Raw genomic sequence first — 14,091 nt, 5'->3', positions numbered from 1 at the left:
GGGAACACCCCTCCAAAAAAAATCACATTTGGGCAACGTTGGGGTTGGTCCCAATAAGGGTTTTTGCCAGAAATGTGGGTCATCATCATGGCAACATATAGTCCGGCCCCCCACAAGGTCTGAGGGACAGTGGACTGGCCCCCTGCTGAAAAAGTTTGCTTACCCCTGGTCTGCAGGTTCATCAGTGCTTGCTAACCACTGGTGAATAACTGTTCTTCAAATGTGCCGTTTCTTATTTTAACAAGGGACTATTATAGTGTGAAGAATAAAATAATATTCAAGCTTTCCATAAACGCCTCTGGAAATAATATACAATAATGTTTTACAATTTGATGACATTTTGCTTTGGAGCCTAAGTCGAGAGGAGGAAGCACTGGGGGATTTGGGGGGGGGGGATGTGCTTGAAAACAATAGCCAGGGAAAATTACTTTCATGTCATATTTTCCAATCTTGGGTTTCACACATTGCTTTTAACCTATAGTGTGCTTTTTTTTTAGTGCTCCGAGACCTTTCTCCCACAAGTAATCTCTTGATAAATGTCACTCTTGGCTTTTATTCAAAAGAACAGAAAAGTCACATGAAAGTAAGAGGAAAAGCCTCAGCACTTTGCTTTGCATTTTATCGTATGTTAATTTTTGGTTATCCTGTTTGTTAGCAATCAATGCTAGGCCATGCAAAGATGACATATGGGTTTCCTAGAGTGAGCCTCAAATTTTGGAGTTCACAGAATGCCTGGAAGTGGGTGCAAAGTTACAGGAAGGAGTATCACCTAAAATATGCCTCTACAAGGGCACTGACAAGCCTTATGGAGGAGTCTTATTGGCCTCATTATCCCAACCTGGTTTGGGAAGAGCTGCTTCTTGGGGTTAATGGTAATTAATGGAATCATAAAGTTGTGATTTTCCTAGTATTAAGAGGGGTCAGAGACGTCTTGTTCCATTCATCTTTCTAATGCCAGTTTTAGAGCATTGCCCTGCTCCACAAATCTTTGCACATGTTCTGCCTGCTCTGCTATGGGATAGATTGTCGGGGCAGGGGCAAGAGAAGGCAAAACAAATTTAGAAGAAGGGCTTGTTCAAAAGAAACTTGGTCTAAGGCAGCCTTCCCAAACCCGATGCTCTCCATGACATCCATGACAACTGGCCATGCTGGCTGGGGCTGATGGGAGTTTTATTATCATGAGCCTCTAACATATCTGCTGCTATTGCTGCCAACGGTGGTCCATGGTAGGCAGCAGCTGCGGAAGCTCAGGCTTGATGATCTGAGTGTGCACTAACAGACAGCCAAGATGGTCTCTGACCTTTTCAGCAGCCTCAACTTTTGTAGCTGGAGTCAGTCCAGGCCCCGCCTCCCAGGCCTGATAGGAAAAGGCATGTAAGGCAGGGAGCAGGTCTTCCAAGGCTCACAGCCAAGATGTGTGAACTAACAGAACAATCCTAACTCCCTGATCAGGACTTCTAGAGGGGGTTACGATTAAGTGGATGGCCCCTCCATGGGAGTGGGGCAGAGCACAGCCAGCCTAGAACTGGCGCCACAGTAAAAAAGAAGAAAACACTCCAATTTGTCCATCCTCATCAGCATGAGAGCGGGATAGATAGAGGTGGCTCTGCTTATCCCCAGCCTCATTTAGGATTGCCCTAAGTGTAACTCATTTTGTCAGAATTCAAACGAGTATGTACATTGGAATGAACTTCTCAACGTCTAACTTAGCACTGATTGTAATCATTTTATAGAATCAACTGACTGCAAGATGGCAAAGCTGTTAATTTCAATAAGCCAATCAGGAAGCATTCATTTATTTATATTTACGAAGGAACATGGTTTGTGTATATTGGACTAAATATTCAATGCTAAATTGCAGTTACTTCAACAGCTTTTTACAGCTGTATTTATTTCTCACAGCTTTCCTAGTATGCACAGATGATTGAATTTATGAACACGTTAGATTTCTCAATTGAAATATGAGGCAATAATTATGGCATCTAAATGCAAAATAAAAAAATGTTTTCCGGATTGCAGTGTAAAAGGATGTCTCTCTCGCTGTGTGTGTGTATAAATTCTTGGAGGTTGCTCTCTGCTACACTATGAACTCCTTTATAGCTAAATTTAAGACTGCCAAATGGGTCAGGGCTTAGGTATGCCTATATCTTTGAGCAAAATTAATCAGCCCCACAATTCAAGGCACAGGAAGCCCATGCCACAATTTCAGTATCTTACATGCAATTAATTGTGTTGAAGTAACTAAGGATTCATCAGAGGTTGACTGATCCTGAACACATTTTATAAAACTGGAGCTCAGCCCCCTGCAAAGTAATTCTGACAATTATCTGATCATTGGCTTAGAAAACCATTGGTTGAAGTCAATGAGGCTGCAAATAAGTCTTGGGAGGGATGAAAGTAACATTTTAAAATGCAGTATGGTTTTCTAATGGGCAAAGGAAACTGTAAAACTTTAGTAGACGTAGCATGCTTGGGAACAGTAAAACTTTCATCCGTTTACATGATCTGGTGAGAAATAAGCCCGGTTATTGCAGAAGCCCAAAGCATGGCTGAACAAAGAGACTTGATGCTTGTGAATTTGGAAACAGTGATTGTAGCTGGTAATTTGGAAATTTTGTGAAATGGCAAATTATATACATAAATTCTTTTCAACTGATATTCTCATTCACTCAAATGATCCAAGCATAAACATGCTTTAATTGACATAAAGGTGTGAGAAAAGTGTGGGTAACACATCCCTGTAGAATACAGTTTTCACAAAGGCATTCAAAATTATTATCTCACATATCAGTTTGTGTTTCTTAAAATTAAATCCTAATTCTTCTTTATTCAAAGCACTGAATGACAGGCTTGCTGTTGCAACAACTGATGGGCTACTGTGCATTCTGGTGGGCTACTGTGCCTTTTCCTATCATGTGTATACTTAGTTGAACATAGGTTATGGCTGCTTTTTGTGGACCCACTCTAACTGTTTGAAAACCTGTTGCTATGTAGGTTACAGTTATACACTAGAAGAGCTCTCCTGGCCTCCTTTGATTCTGCCTGGATTTCATCAACCCCTCTGAAAAAGAAGAATAAAAATGGCATTTGCTTTCCCTGCCGCAAGAAGTAGGGCACTCACTCTGATGCTCCACCAGTTCCATGCAGACATGCTCACAAATTGGGGGACACTGGTGCTTTGTTTGTTATTATGTTATGTATTTTTGTGTTTCTGTACTGTAAAATGCAATAAATATTACATGTAAATCCAAAAGCAACGCCACTGCCTAGCAGGTTAACAGCAGGGGTTCAGCGTCTGCCAAGTGCTAATGTCGGACAATTCCAATGAAAACAGAAATGGGGGCAGAAATTGCTGGTGTTTGTCCCAATATTCATCCCATGTCTGGAACAGAAATAAATCCAGCTAGGATGATCAGTATTTGCTGGTTTTGTTGCTTTCAATCCATAAATGATACGTAATTAATTATGTCCCCCGGCCCCCCCACAATTTGCAGTGTGTAATTTTGCCATGGCAGACAGCAAATAACATGGATTTTGGTGGAAGATGAAATGTAGCTGAACAGAACCTGTTCTGTGTGTCACAAATACAGGGCAGAACAGAAAACAACCCGGTCTCAAGTAGCAGCACTAAGTGAGGGGCTTGATGGTGGTGGGGACAGAAGCAGCAAGCAAAGGCAGGAAAAATACTTAAATTGTTGGCTTGAAAGTGCATTTTGTCTTTTGAGGGTGGGAGAGGAGCAGAGAATCTCTCAGATGTCATTGCATGCCATATTGGGGAACACACTTCGAAGCAAAGGAAAACCGAAAAATATCTGGACCCAGTGGCTGTGAACCAACATGAAGGTAAACATTCTCAGTGGTAGAACATTTCTGAGATTTTTTTTCTCAAGTCCCCTGAAAGCACAGCTTTCAACTAGAAAACTAAAACTGGGCTTATTCAACATAGCCCTAATTTTCACTTCAGGAAATGAAAATCACTGATATTTAATGCCGCCCTAATTTTATGCCCAGTAAGTTTAATTTCCTTCTAGCAAAAACAAATATAAACCTATCACACCGGAGCCCCAACTTGCAAAGAACAGCAGCAAAAGGACACTTTGGATTCACTCAGTTCTGATCAAAGCCCAGTAAATAATGCAGCTACCCAGCAAGAGTCCTAAAATAAATGAATAACTGGATAAATAAAATATATATTTACACTTTTACTATCAATGAGCTAATAAACATTTTTGAAAAGTTTTGATTACTTCATATATATATTTTTAAAAAGCTTTGTATAAAAGTTGATGACATAGTTAGACTTGAAACCAAGCAATAAATAACCATGTCGCATATTGGCTGCACACAGCATTGTGCTGTTTAAAATGTTTCTTTCCCTGGGAACTGCTTTTCTGAGCTCTCCAAACTGTTCTCAGAGGACCTTCTGGTTTTACACAAGGCATTTCAAGACATTCTCTGCAGGAGACTTTTTACAACAAAGTTCACACAGAACACCAAAAGCGCCACTAGAATCTTTCCAGGTGACATTTCAGGAAGAAATGTACATAAGCTACATTATGGAGACAGATTTGATGATGGCCAATCCCAAAGAAAAATACAGTATCAAAACTTAGCAAAGGGAGCAGCCCCCAAAGCATTTGACCCAGACCTCCCTCCTGCTGCTGTTCTCATGTATTATAGGTTGTTCCTCTCAGCAAGGAGTGACTGCGATTAGAGACTCTGTTGTCTTGTATAAAGCAAAACAATAATAATATTAAAATATCATTTTAGAAAGGAAGTTGAGAGAGTCAACTATTAGCAGACGGTTTTAATAATCTTCAGCTTCAACTGGAAGATAAGTAGCGTAGTGGGTAAGAGACTGAGCTAGGAATTAGGAAGCCCCGAGTACAACTGTCCCCTCTGCTAAAAGTGGTACAGTTAGGTCATTTCAGATTCTGGGCTTACTGGTCTTATAAGGCCCTCCTATTCCTGCTCATAGGGCCCTAGATTTCTGCCCCAAAGCCTGCCCCATTGTCTCCTATGAACTTGTCTGAGGCTCTGCAAACTACTTCTCAGCCTGAGCCCTTCAGGATAATAAGAACTTACGGTAACAGGGCTATAATAAAAAGATTTATTTAAATATTACAACATGCACTTGCATAAAGAATATCAAGGCGGCTTATGACCTACAAAATGATAAAACCGATCCAAAATATAATTAAAAACACCCATAATCTATGCCCAAGGCTTTTGACATTCTGAATCAGGTAGCTTCAACCTTTTCAGATCCAGGGCCCACTTTCAACCCAAACATTCAATTGGGGATCCATTTATTGAATTTCTTACCATATATTTGCATGGTGGCCGTGCTCCTGTTGCGATCCACCTAAGGTCACTAATGGGTCCCAACCCACCAGTGGAAGACCAGTACTCTAAATCACAGTATGAATAGTATATATCTGTCTGCTTTCTGGCCTCTAAAGCTAAAGTAAGAAATCAACTCACAGAGGCCTGCAGAAGGAGACAAGTAGCCGAGGAAAAGATGAACAGAAAAAGATTAAAATAACAAGGACAGGAAGATCATAAGCAGCTATGCCAGTGTCCCAAGCCACAGTTCCCTCTGTTGATCAAATCAGCAGCCTCCAATAGGTATGGGGATTTAGTGCACAGTTTGCAGAGCCTATCCTCCCTTTCTGGGGATCAGAGATGGTCCTCAGTGGAGGTTCACATCAGGCTTGTTTGGAGAAACAGCAACCAACTGGGCTCTGCATTTGGCTGTGGTAACTGCCACAGGCAATGCACACACCAAGGAAGAACTTAAGGGAGGCAGCTACTTTTAAAGAAAAATAATAATATAATTAGCACATTAAATGAATAATAGCTTTTGATCATCCCTGACACAGAATGCACAATCTCTCATCGGCTTGCAAGTCAGAGTAGAAGTGTTCCACCTTGTTCGAAAGGCTAATTTAAAAAGTCAGCATGTGTTCAAATCCTGACATGCGCTGGCACTGGGGCTGGGAACAGAAAGTGGTCACAAAGTTCAGTGATATATGAGTCAATTGAAGCCATGAGTCAATAGCTGCCTGTAGCTGATTGAATGGGCCTCACCAGTAGGTGTTACTTCAGCCATTAATGGAGTTTGCTCTGTGGACACGGCAATATATACGCCTGCCAAGACACATAAGAGATATCCAAACCAAACTCAGATCTGCCAGATTCTGAAAATACCAGATATATTTATAAAAAATGCTGTTCTCTATCTGCAACAGCATCCAAAGCAATGTCTGCCTGTGCTGGCCACAGCCACACCTAACCGTATGTTTGAAACCACACTCTGACAAATCACCACAGTTTTCTCATTCATGGCCACTTCAGTTAATCAGTCAAAGTAACTCCGGGCATTTTGAGGATCCTGATTTAATGCAGCAATAACAATAATTCCAACTGTGGCTTAAACCATTCTCTGAAATTCCAAAACTTTTATTAACCTTGGCTTCTGGCTTGCTAGCTGTTTTCATCACAACTAAATATCAAAGTTCTTTCTTTGTGGGATAAGCCAAACCTCATCACAAGGCCTCTTTTCTTCTATGAGGCTTCAGTTGTACCACCATGAGAGTAATTTTTCACTCACATGGCCCTTTCCAAAATTACTCCTAAATTGAAGGGGTGTTATTCCTTGCAGATGTACCCCGCATCAACATCTTCTAATACTGGGTTCAAGTCCCAAGCTTTGTATGGGGTACCTTGAATAAAAGTCCTGATAAATTCCTCAGGTTTTACAATGTGTAATTACATCATCATCACCATCATCATCACCATCATCATCATCATTATTATTATTATTACAATAACCCCCCCCCACACACACACACATAGTTTAAAAGGCCATAGATTTTTTAATTAGCCAAAGGCCTGAGAGAAGAGGCCTGGCGCCTAATGATATGTAATGAAGGTGCCAGGTGAGTCTCCCTGGGGAGAGCATTCCACAAACAGGGGAGCCACTGCAGAAAAGGCCCCGTTTTCGTGTTGCCACCTTCTGGACCTCTCATGGAGGAGGCACACGAAGAAGGGCCTCAAAGGATGATCGCACGGCCTGGGCTGGTTTTTATGGGGAGAGGTGGTCCTTAAGGTTATTGTGGTCCCGAGCAGTTTAAGGCTTTATAGTTAAAAACCAGCACTTTGAATTGGGCCCAGAAACGAATTGGAAGCCAGCGCAGTTGGGTCAGGATCAATGCAATATGCTCAAACCATCTTACCAAGGTGGGGAACCTGGCCAGCTGAAGTTTCCAAACCATCTTCAGAGGCAGCCCCATGCACAACGCATTGCTGTAATCTAACCTAGAGCGTTGACAATAGAAGTTAGGCTATCTGTGTCCTGGTAGAGGTGCAGTTGGGCCACCAGCCAAAGCTGTTGGCAGGCATCCCATTGCAGAAGGGAAAACAGGCTAGAGTATAAAAAGGAGGATGGACCAGGGTCTAGGTTTGTAAAGAGCTAATAGTTTAAGACTTAGTTAACAATTTTCAGGATACCCTGAAGGAAGGGCTTATTTGAGGGTCTTGAGCAATTTCTTACTCTTTCCAGGGCAAAGTATGCTTAAGGGATAATGTGCCCATGAGGAAAAATACAGGTATACTTGCTATTTCAGGTTGTCCAGCTTATTGCATCTATGGTCTCAAATTCAGGAATTCATTCTTGATTTTGTACAGCCAAAACTGACCTAAGCTGTAGTATGGTAATCATGCAACTTACGCAGGGGTTATGTTCCCTGGGATCACACCTAAAGCCAAAATTGTGTATAGTCAAAACCCATTGGGTTTCGAGGGTGGGTGGGATTGCCAAAGTCTTTTCCCCCAGATGTCTGTCCACTTCCCTCTCCCTTTTTATTTTATTATTTTTTAATTGCCATGCATGTAAAGCTGCATGTGTCAAGTTAAATGTGTGTTAAGTTGTGGGCTTACTGTAACAGAAAAGGGGTCTGAATCTGTTACTATTCTGTCCATTTCAATAGATGCGACTCTGAATGGATTGCTAGTCACACATTTCATTCCACATGTGTGGAAGAAATTCTGGGATTACAAGATGTTTCTCGCTTGCTCCCCCTCATGAATTTTTGTGCACAAATATATAATTGCCGCATCAGTTGAATCTAAGGTAAGAGTAGTAACAAAATAAGAATTTCCACCAGCTACTCATAAAGACAAAGAATTTTTAGGGTGTTTCCACAGTGATAAAGTGAAGTACAGCTTGATGAACACAAGAACCAAAATTAGGTGGCTTTTGAAGACAAAATATTCCAGCAGCTTAATTTTACACTAAGAATGGCCTCATCCTATAATTGATTAATTTCCTTTATTTTATTTTTATTGGGCTAAAACTTCTGTGTACACAAATACAGTAGGTGAAAAGGCAAAAAGCATCCAGTATTTCACCTACATGTAACATGAAGCAAGAGCATTTCTTTGGGAGATATTTGTACTGTAAATGCAGTGTTTATTAAAGCAGATTGAAAGCAGGTGAGTTTCAGTCCAAGTGTTTCTGATCTGTTTCACCCGTAAACTTCAGTTTTTCCCGAAATAATAAAGTCTCTATGCTACCATGACCTTGCTTTACTCAGGCTACTAAAGTGGGCTAAATTATGTGTTGTCCAATTTCAAACGAACTGAAAACACTAGAGTCTTTGGGCAATTTAACAGTGCTGAATTTCTGTGTTTCCAGGACTGAAAATAGACACTATCTGAAATGAAAGAAAAATAAACAGATTTGAATTTTTTGTTGGATTTGTACCAATTTTTTCTAAGTACAAACAAATCTTGTTACATGCAAAGGATAGATAGGAGCTATTGAGAATTGTTGCATCCACTACAGCAAAGCTGTAAATCATTTTTCATTTTAAAACAAATATTTGGCCCTACTACAGGTGCCACATAATCCTATTCCACATTTGTAAGAACTCGATGGTTTGTAAGAACACTTTGGAACCTGCCTATTTGAGATCACATTCACTGTCCTGTTTCCAGTGCCGGCTAAAAATATTCCTATTTAGACAAGCCTACCTACATGAAAGGGGACACAGGAGGCGCTGTGGGTTAAAGCCTCAGCTCCTAGGACTTGCCGATCGAAAGGTCGGCGGTTCGAATCCCTGCAGCGGGGTGCGCTCCCGCTGCTCGGTCCCAGCGCCTGCCAACCTAGCAGTTCGAAAGCACCTCCGGGTGCAAGTAGATAAATAGGGACCGCTTACCAGCGGGAAGGTAAACGGCGTTTCCGTGTGCGGCTCTGGCTCGCCAGAGCAGCGATGTCACGCTGGCCACGTGACCCGGAAGTGTCTCCGGACAGCGCTGGCCCCTGGCCTCTTGAGTGAGATGGGCGCACAACCCCAGAGTCTGTCAAGACTGGCCCGTACGGGCAGGGGTACCTTTACCTTTACCTTTACCTACATGAAAGATGACATAATTTTCATCTGTTTTAGTATTTTAAATTTTAAAGTAGGGTTGTAAATATTTCTCAGTTTTACTATTTTATCTTTTGTAAACCACTTTACAAAAAGTTTTCTTTTACAATCAAGCAATGTATAAATTTTATGAAATGTTGGTTGGTTGGTTTCGGGGTTTTTTACCGGTCACCCTCACAGGTTTCTTGCTCCGATTCCCTGAGGCCAAAAGGTCTTTGTGATGCACTCCAAGACTGTTCCAGAATTTGCCCTCCTTAAAAAGTACTAAAACTGGAATGAATGATGAAAATGTTTTCAAATCGCATGGACTAGCTGATGGGAAAGGAACTTGGAAGGCCGCCTTGAAAACTGCAGTTCTCACTATACACACTTTCACAAAACTCACTTTGACAACATGTCCCCCACTATGTTGACCATGCATATATGTCACTCTCGGCCGAAAGAGGATGAGCCACCACTGCTAAAAATCATGATGTTACATTTGTGCAAGAGAACACCCAGGATATTCTCACTGGTGCAGCATCTCAGGCGAGTTCTACTCATGAAGTTGCATTACACATGGCTATGAATGGCTGGGACAGGACAGAGGGATGCCACCATTCAGCATACTGCAAATAATGCAAAAAGTCCTCTTGCTACCCTATTTTAGTTCTTTAAAGGGAAAACTGGGGGGTGAAGTGGGAACTACTGTTGTGCCCTTGCTACTGCTGTGCTGTGTAAAGGGAAGAGATGGCAACCTTTCTAGGTTTTTTTGATAGTTGTCCTTAGTTAGCATTAATATCCAGTTCACATTCCTAGATTGAGTCGCGGTGCCCTGCTGCCTGGTCAAGACGGTGGTAATAAGGGCTGAAAGAAACGGTTTCATTCTGGTCAGAGAGGGAGTTCTGGTCAACAGTTCTTATTTAACAGGAATGCTGCCTGTCTCGATATTGGCTTGCTTCTTTCCAAGGCTGCTGCTGTAAAGAAACAGTTATCACAAAATCACAGATGGCGTAACTCTCTCTTTGCGCAGCTACTGAACATGTAAAGTTGTCTTCCCAACACCATGCCCACCCTCTGCCCAGGCAGTTTGGAGGAGAAGGAGCTTGAATATTGGGGGGGGGGGTGCATGTCCTGTTTGAAGTCCCAACTGGACAGGGGACACTTTTGTCCTAAAAGGGGATGATTCCATTTTTCTAGGGACGGGTAGCAACCCTACTGACTGCAGGGTGATTATTATTAGTAGTAGTAGTAGTAGTACAGTGGTGCCTCGCTAGTCGAAAAGAATTCGTTTCGCGATCCTCTTCGTCTAGCGGTTTTTTCGTCTTGCGAAGCAAGCCCATTGACAGCTTAGCGGATTAGTGCTACAGCTGTCAAGCGGCTTCCAGCGATCAGCTGTTAAGCGGCTTATCAGCGGAACAGCTGATAAGCGGCTTAGCAGCTTAAGAAAAGGGCGAAAAAAAGCGAAAAAAAACCGCGGGGGGATGCAAGATTTTTTTCGTCTTGCGAAGCAACCCCATAGGGGAATTCGTTTTGCGAAGCGCCTCCAAAACGGAAAACCCTTTCGTCTAGCGGGTTTTTCGTCTTGCGAGGCGTTCGTCTTGCGGGGCACCACTGTAGTAGTAGTAGTATTTCTATACTACCCCGCACCCAGAGATATCAGGGCAGTTTGCAGAACAAAATCAAACCACGAAACCACAAAATACATAATCAAAACAACAACAACAACTCAACAACAACCTCCCCCCCAAAAAAAACCTCCCACCACATTTTAAAAGGGCATAGGATGTCAATAAAATCAACCAAAGGCCTGGTTAAAAAGGAACGCTTTTGTCTGGTGTCTAAAGGTGTATAATGAAGGTGTCTGGCAAACCTCCCTGGAGAGAGCATTCCACAGATGGGGAGCCACTGCAGAGAAGGCCCCGTTCTCATGTTGCCACCCTCCGGACCTCTCGAGGAGGAGGCACGTGAAGAAGGGCATCAGAAGATGATCTCAGGGTCCGGGTAGATTTATATGGAAAGAGGCGGTCCTTGAAGTATTGCGGTCCTGAGCCATTGACACCATACATATAACAACACGTAAGACACACACATCGAGAGAGCCCTTCTTTTGATCAGTAAAAAGGGGGACTTCCTTCCCTCCCAGCCAAGCACTGCAATGTAATGTCAATGACTATGTTTCTCCAGTGATGTAATGGTGTTCTTTTTAAAGGTCAAAATATGCAATATTAAACCTTGTATAAATATTGGTATTGGTCGGCAGGGGCCAACAATCCATGCAAGAAGGCAACACTCTGTAGCCTTTTGGTTTTCTTTTTAACAGCCACCTCCAAAAGAAGTAGTCGTGCACATTGGAAATATTAATCTGCAAGACAAAAACCGCCTGCCTGCAGTCATATCCTCAAAGTGTTCGACATGCAAGATTCATACTGAATATTCTGTTTCAGTATTTTTAGTGTAAGGTAGGAGGGTTCACCTTACTGCTAATTAAGAAATCGTGGAGGTTTGCTATGGATAGCAAGCCAAAACAAGTCACTATAAGCATCACCTGGCTCCAAACCAAGGCCCAACAGGAACCAGGAAACATGACCGGATAGACCAAGACCAGTGTGGGGGAACAAGGCAAATGGCCAGCAGACGCAGGCAGAATGCCACAATCTCACTGTGTGGCATGCACAAAGATGTGTACTGGCAAAGAAATGAGAAAAGCACCAGAGACCTGCCACAGTGGCAAAAGTCTAGGATTTACTAGCAGACTTCTCACTCCTTTAATCAGAAAGGAGGGCGGATAACAGTAAATATAAACACAAACATGAAAAAATGGAACAGGGCTCTAGGCATCCTGGCTAGCTATATGCTCTCTTGTCCCTGTTGGGTTTTCTTAATATTGAGGTGGTCAATGGTGCTACTCAGAGGTGTAGCCTTGATCTGCATGGCAGCACACCTGTGAGCTCTTGACAATTCAACACACCTGTGGTCTCTTGATAATTTAACTAATTAGAGGGGGAGTTTACCTGCTGAGGGGACACAGGTGGCGCTGTGGGTTAAAGCCTCAGCGCCTAGGACTTGCCAATTGAAAGGTCGGCGGTTCGAATCCCTGCGGCGGGGTGCGCTTCCGCTGCTCAGTCCCAGCGCCTGCCAACCTAGCAGTTCGAAAGCACCTCCGGGTGCAAGTAGATAAATAGGGACCGCTTACCAGCGGGAAGGTAAACGGCGTTTCCGTGTGCAGCTCTGGCTCGCCAGATGCAGCTTTGTCATGCTGGCCACGTGACCCAGAAGTGTCTCCGGACAGCGCTGGCCCCTGGCCTCTTAAGTGAGATGGGCGCACAACCCCAGAGTCTGGCAAGACTGGCCCGTACGGGCAGGGGTACCTTTACCTTTACCTTTTACCTGCTGAACCGAATGCAGTGATGTGATAGGGTAATTGATTATTTGAAAACTGTATTTAAGTTGATCAGATGTTTTGTATAGAGCTGGTGTGGGGTGGTGATTTGCAGCGGTTTGATTATTATATATTCAAAAATAAAAATAAGCAAAGCTATTGCAGGCAGCCTTTTATTTCAATGCCCCAATTGCTGTGTGCACTCTGTTGGCGAAGAAGTCCAACAGTCCCAACACAGAGACGGCAAATTTTCATCCTGTGGGCCTAAGTAGGCTTCTTTGTCCTCCTAAAATGACATGGGATACCATTTTAGCCAAGCCACAGCCAGCATACCAAGCTGGGGACAGATAAAGATGCATCAAGGCCCAAGGGCTTGTACGCAAAGCTCTGTGCACAGCAGTATGCAGGTCCTGACGATCAGCTGATTGCCAAAAGCTTTCATAGCTCTGAGCACAAAGCACCTAAGCCCAGACCATCAGCTGATTGTCATCATGAGCAAAAAGGAGGCATTTGACATCACTGTGATGTCAGGTGATTGACAGCTGAGCAACCCTGCCCACCTGTCAAACTTGGCCTGCAGGGGATATATGAAATAAGGATCTGACCTGGCGGCCAGATCCAATTCTCCACCCCTGGGATAATATACCAGTCTACACTCCATGACAACAACTTCCAGAGAGGTACATTCCTAAGAGAAATCTTAGGAAACATGTCACAGTGTGAGCTGAGCTAGGAGTTAATCAGCTCTAGCTGGTCGTTCTAGTGCTCTACAGAGCCTTGATGTTGGTACCAGCATTGGAAGGAGTAAAAGAAAAGGAAAAAGAGCATGTACTTTTGTCCAGCCTTACCAGATAATAAATCTTACCATGGTGGAAAAAATTAGAGAAGGGCATTTGCGAGGAAGGAAATTCCTACAAAGTAATTGACAAATGCAGAATTTCAATTTATCACTAGAGCATGCTGTAGGCAGGACTTTGCTGCTGGATGGAAATAGCAATTCAATCTTCTATGTTTACAGAATATTAATGGGGAGCTCACTCCATTCAGTACATTTCACTAATGGCAATAATGACATAAAAGTCCTCTTTCCAAATGATCAGTCCAGTGTATAGAATGCCCTCAAATACTGCTATTAGTCTTCAAAATAATGCATTGGTAGTTTCACACTGCAGAACACTTTTAAAAACAAGGCGTCTTGGACCAGGGGCTGTCAAACGTTTCTCATACTGAGGCTCCATCAGCCATATTCAAGCATACTGAGCACAGCAAATGTTGCTAAAGAAAACAAAGGTAGACAAC

The 14,091-nt window shown here is 42.8% G+C and overlaps 1 protein-coding gene and 1 long non-coding RNA gene across 4 annotated transcripts in view; one reads left to right on the top strand and one right to left on the bottom strand.

Annotated features, from left to right (window-relative positions):
* Positions 1–14,091, bottom strand: part of BBS9 (Bardet-Biedl syndrome 9) — a 229,613-nt gene that overhangs the window by 11,865 nt on the left and 203,657 nt on the right. The window contains exon 22 of one of the 3 annotated variants that reach the window (XM_083706266.1): positions 4,089–4,156. The exons of the other annotated variants lie outside the window; for them this stretch is intronic. Coding sequence (XP_083562392.1) covers positions 4,104–4,156 — 53 coding nt within the window. The 3' untranslated portion in view covers positions 4,089–4,103. Of the gene's footprint in view, positions 1–4,088; positions 4,157–14,091 lie in introns of those variants that run through there. 3 annotated transcript variants of the gene reach the window in all.
* On the top strand, positions 3,228–9,811 carry LOC310828701. Its single transcript, XR_014557071.1, has 3 exons — positions 3,228–3,843; positions 7,629–8,134; positions 9,612–9,811. It is a non-coding gene; the product is annotated as an uncharacterized lncRNA (long non-coding RNA).

This window comes from Podarcis gaigeae (assembly GCF_964106915.1).
Source record: "Podarcis gaigeae genome assembly, chromosome: 12".
Lineage (NCBI taxonomy): Eukaryota > Metazoa > Chordata > Lepidosauria > Squamata > Lacertidae > Podarcis > Podarcis gaigeae.
This window is presented reverse-complemented; position numbering and strand designations above follow the sequence as displayed.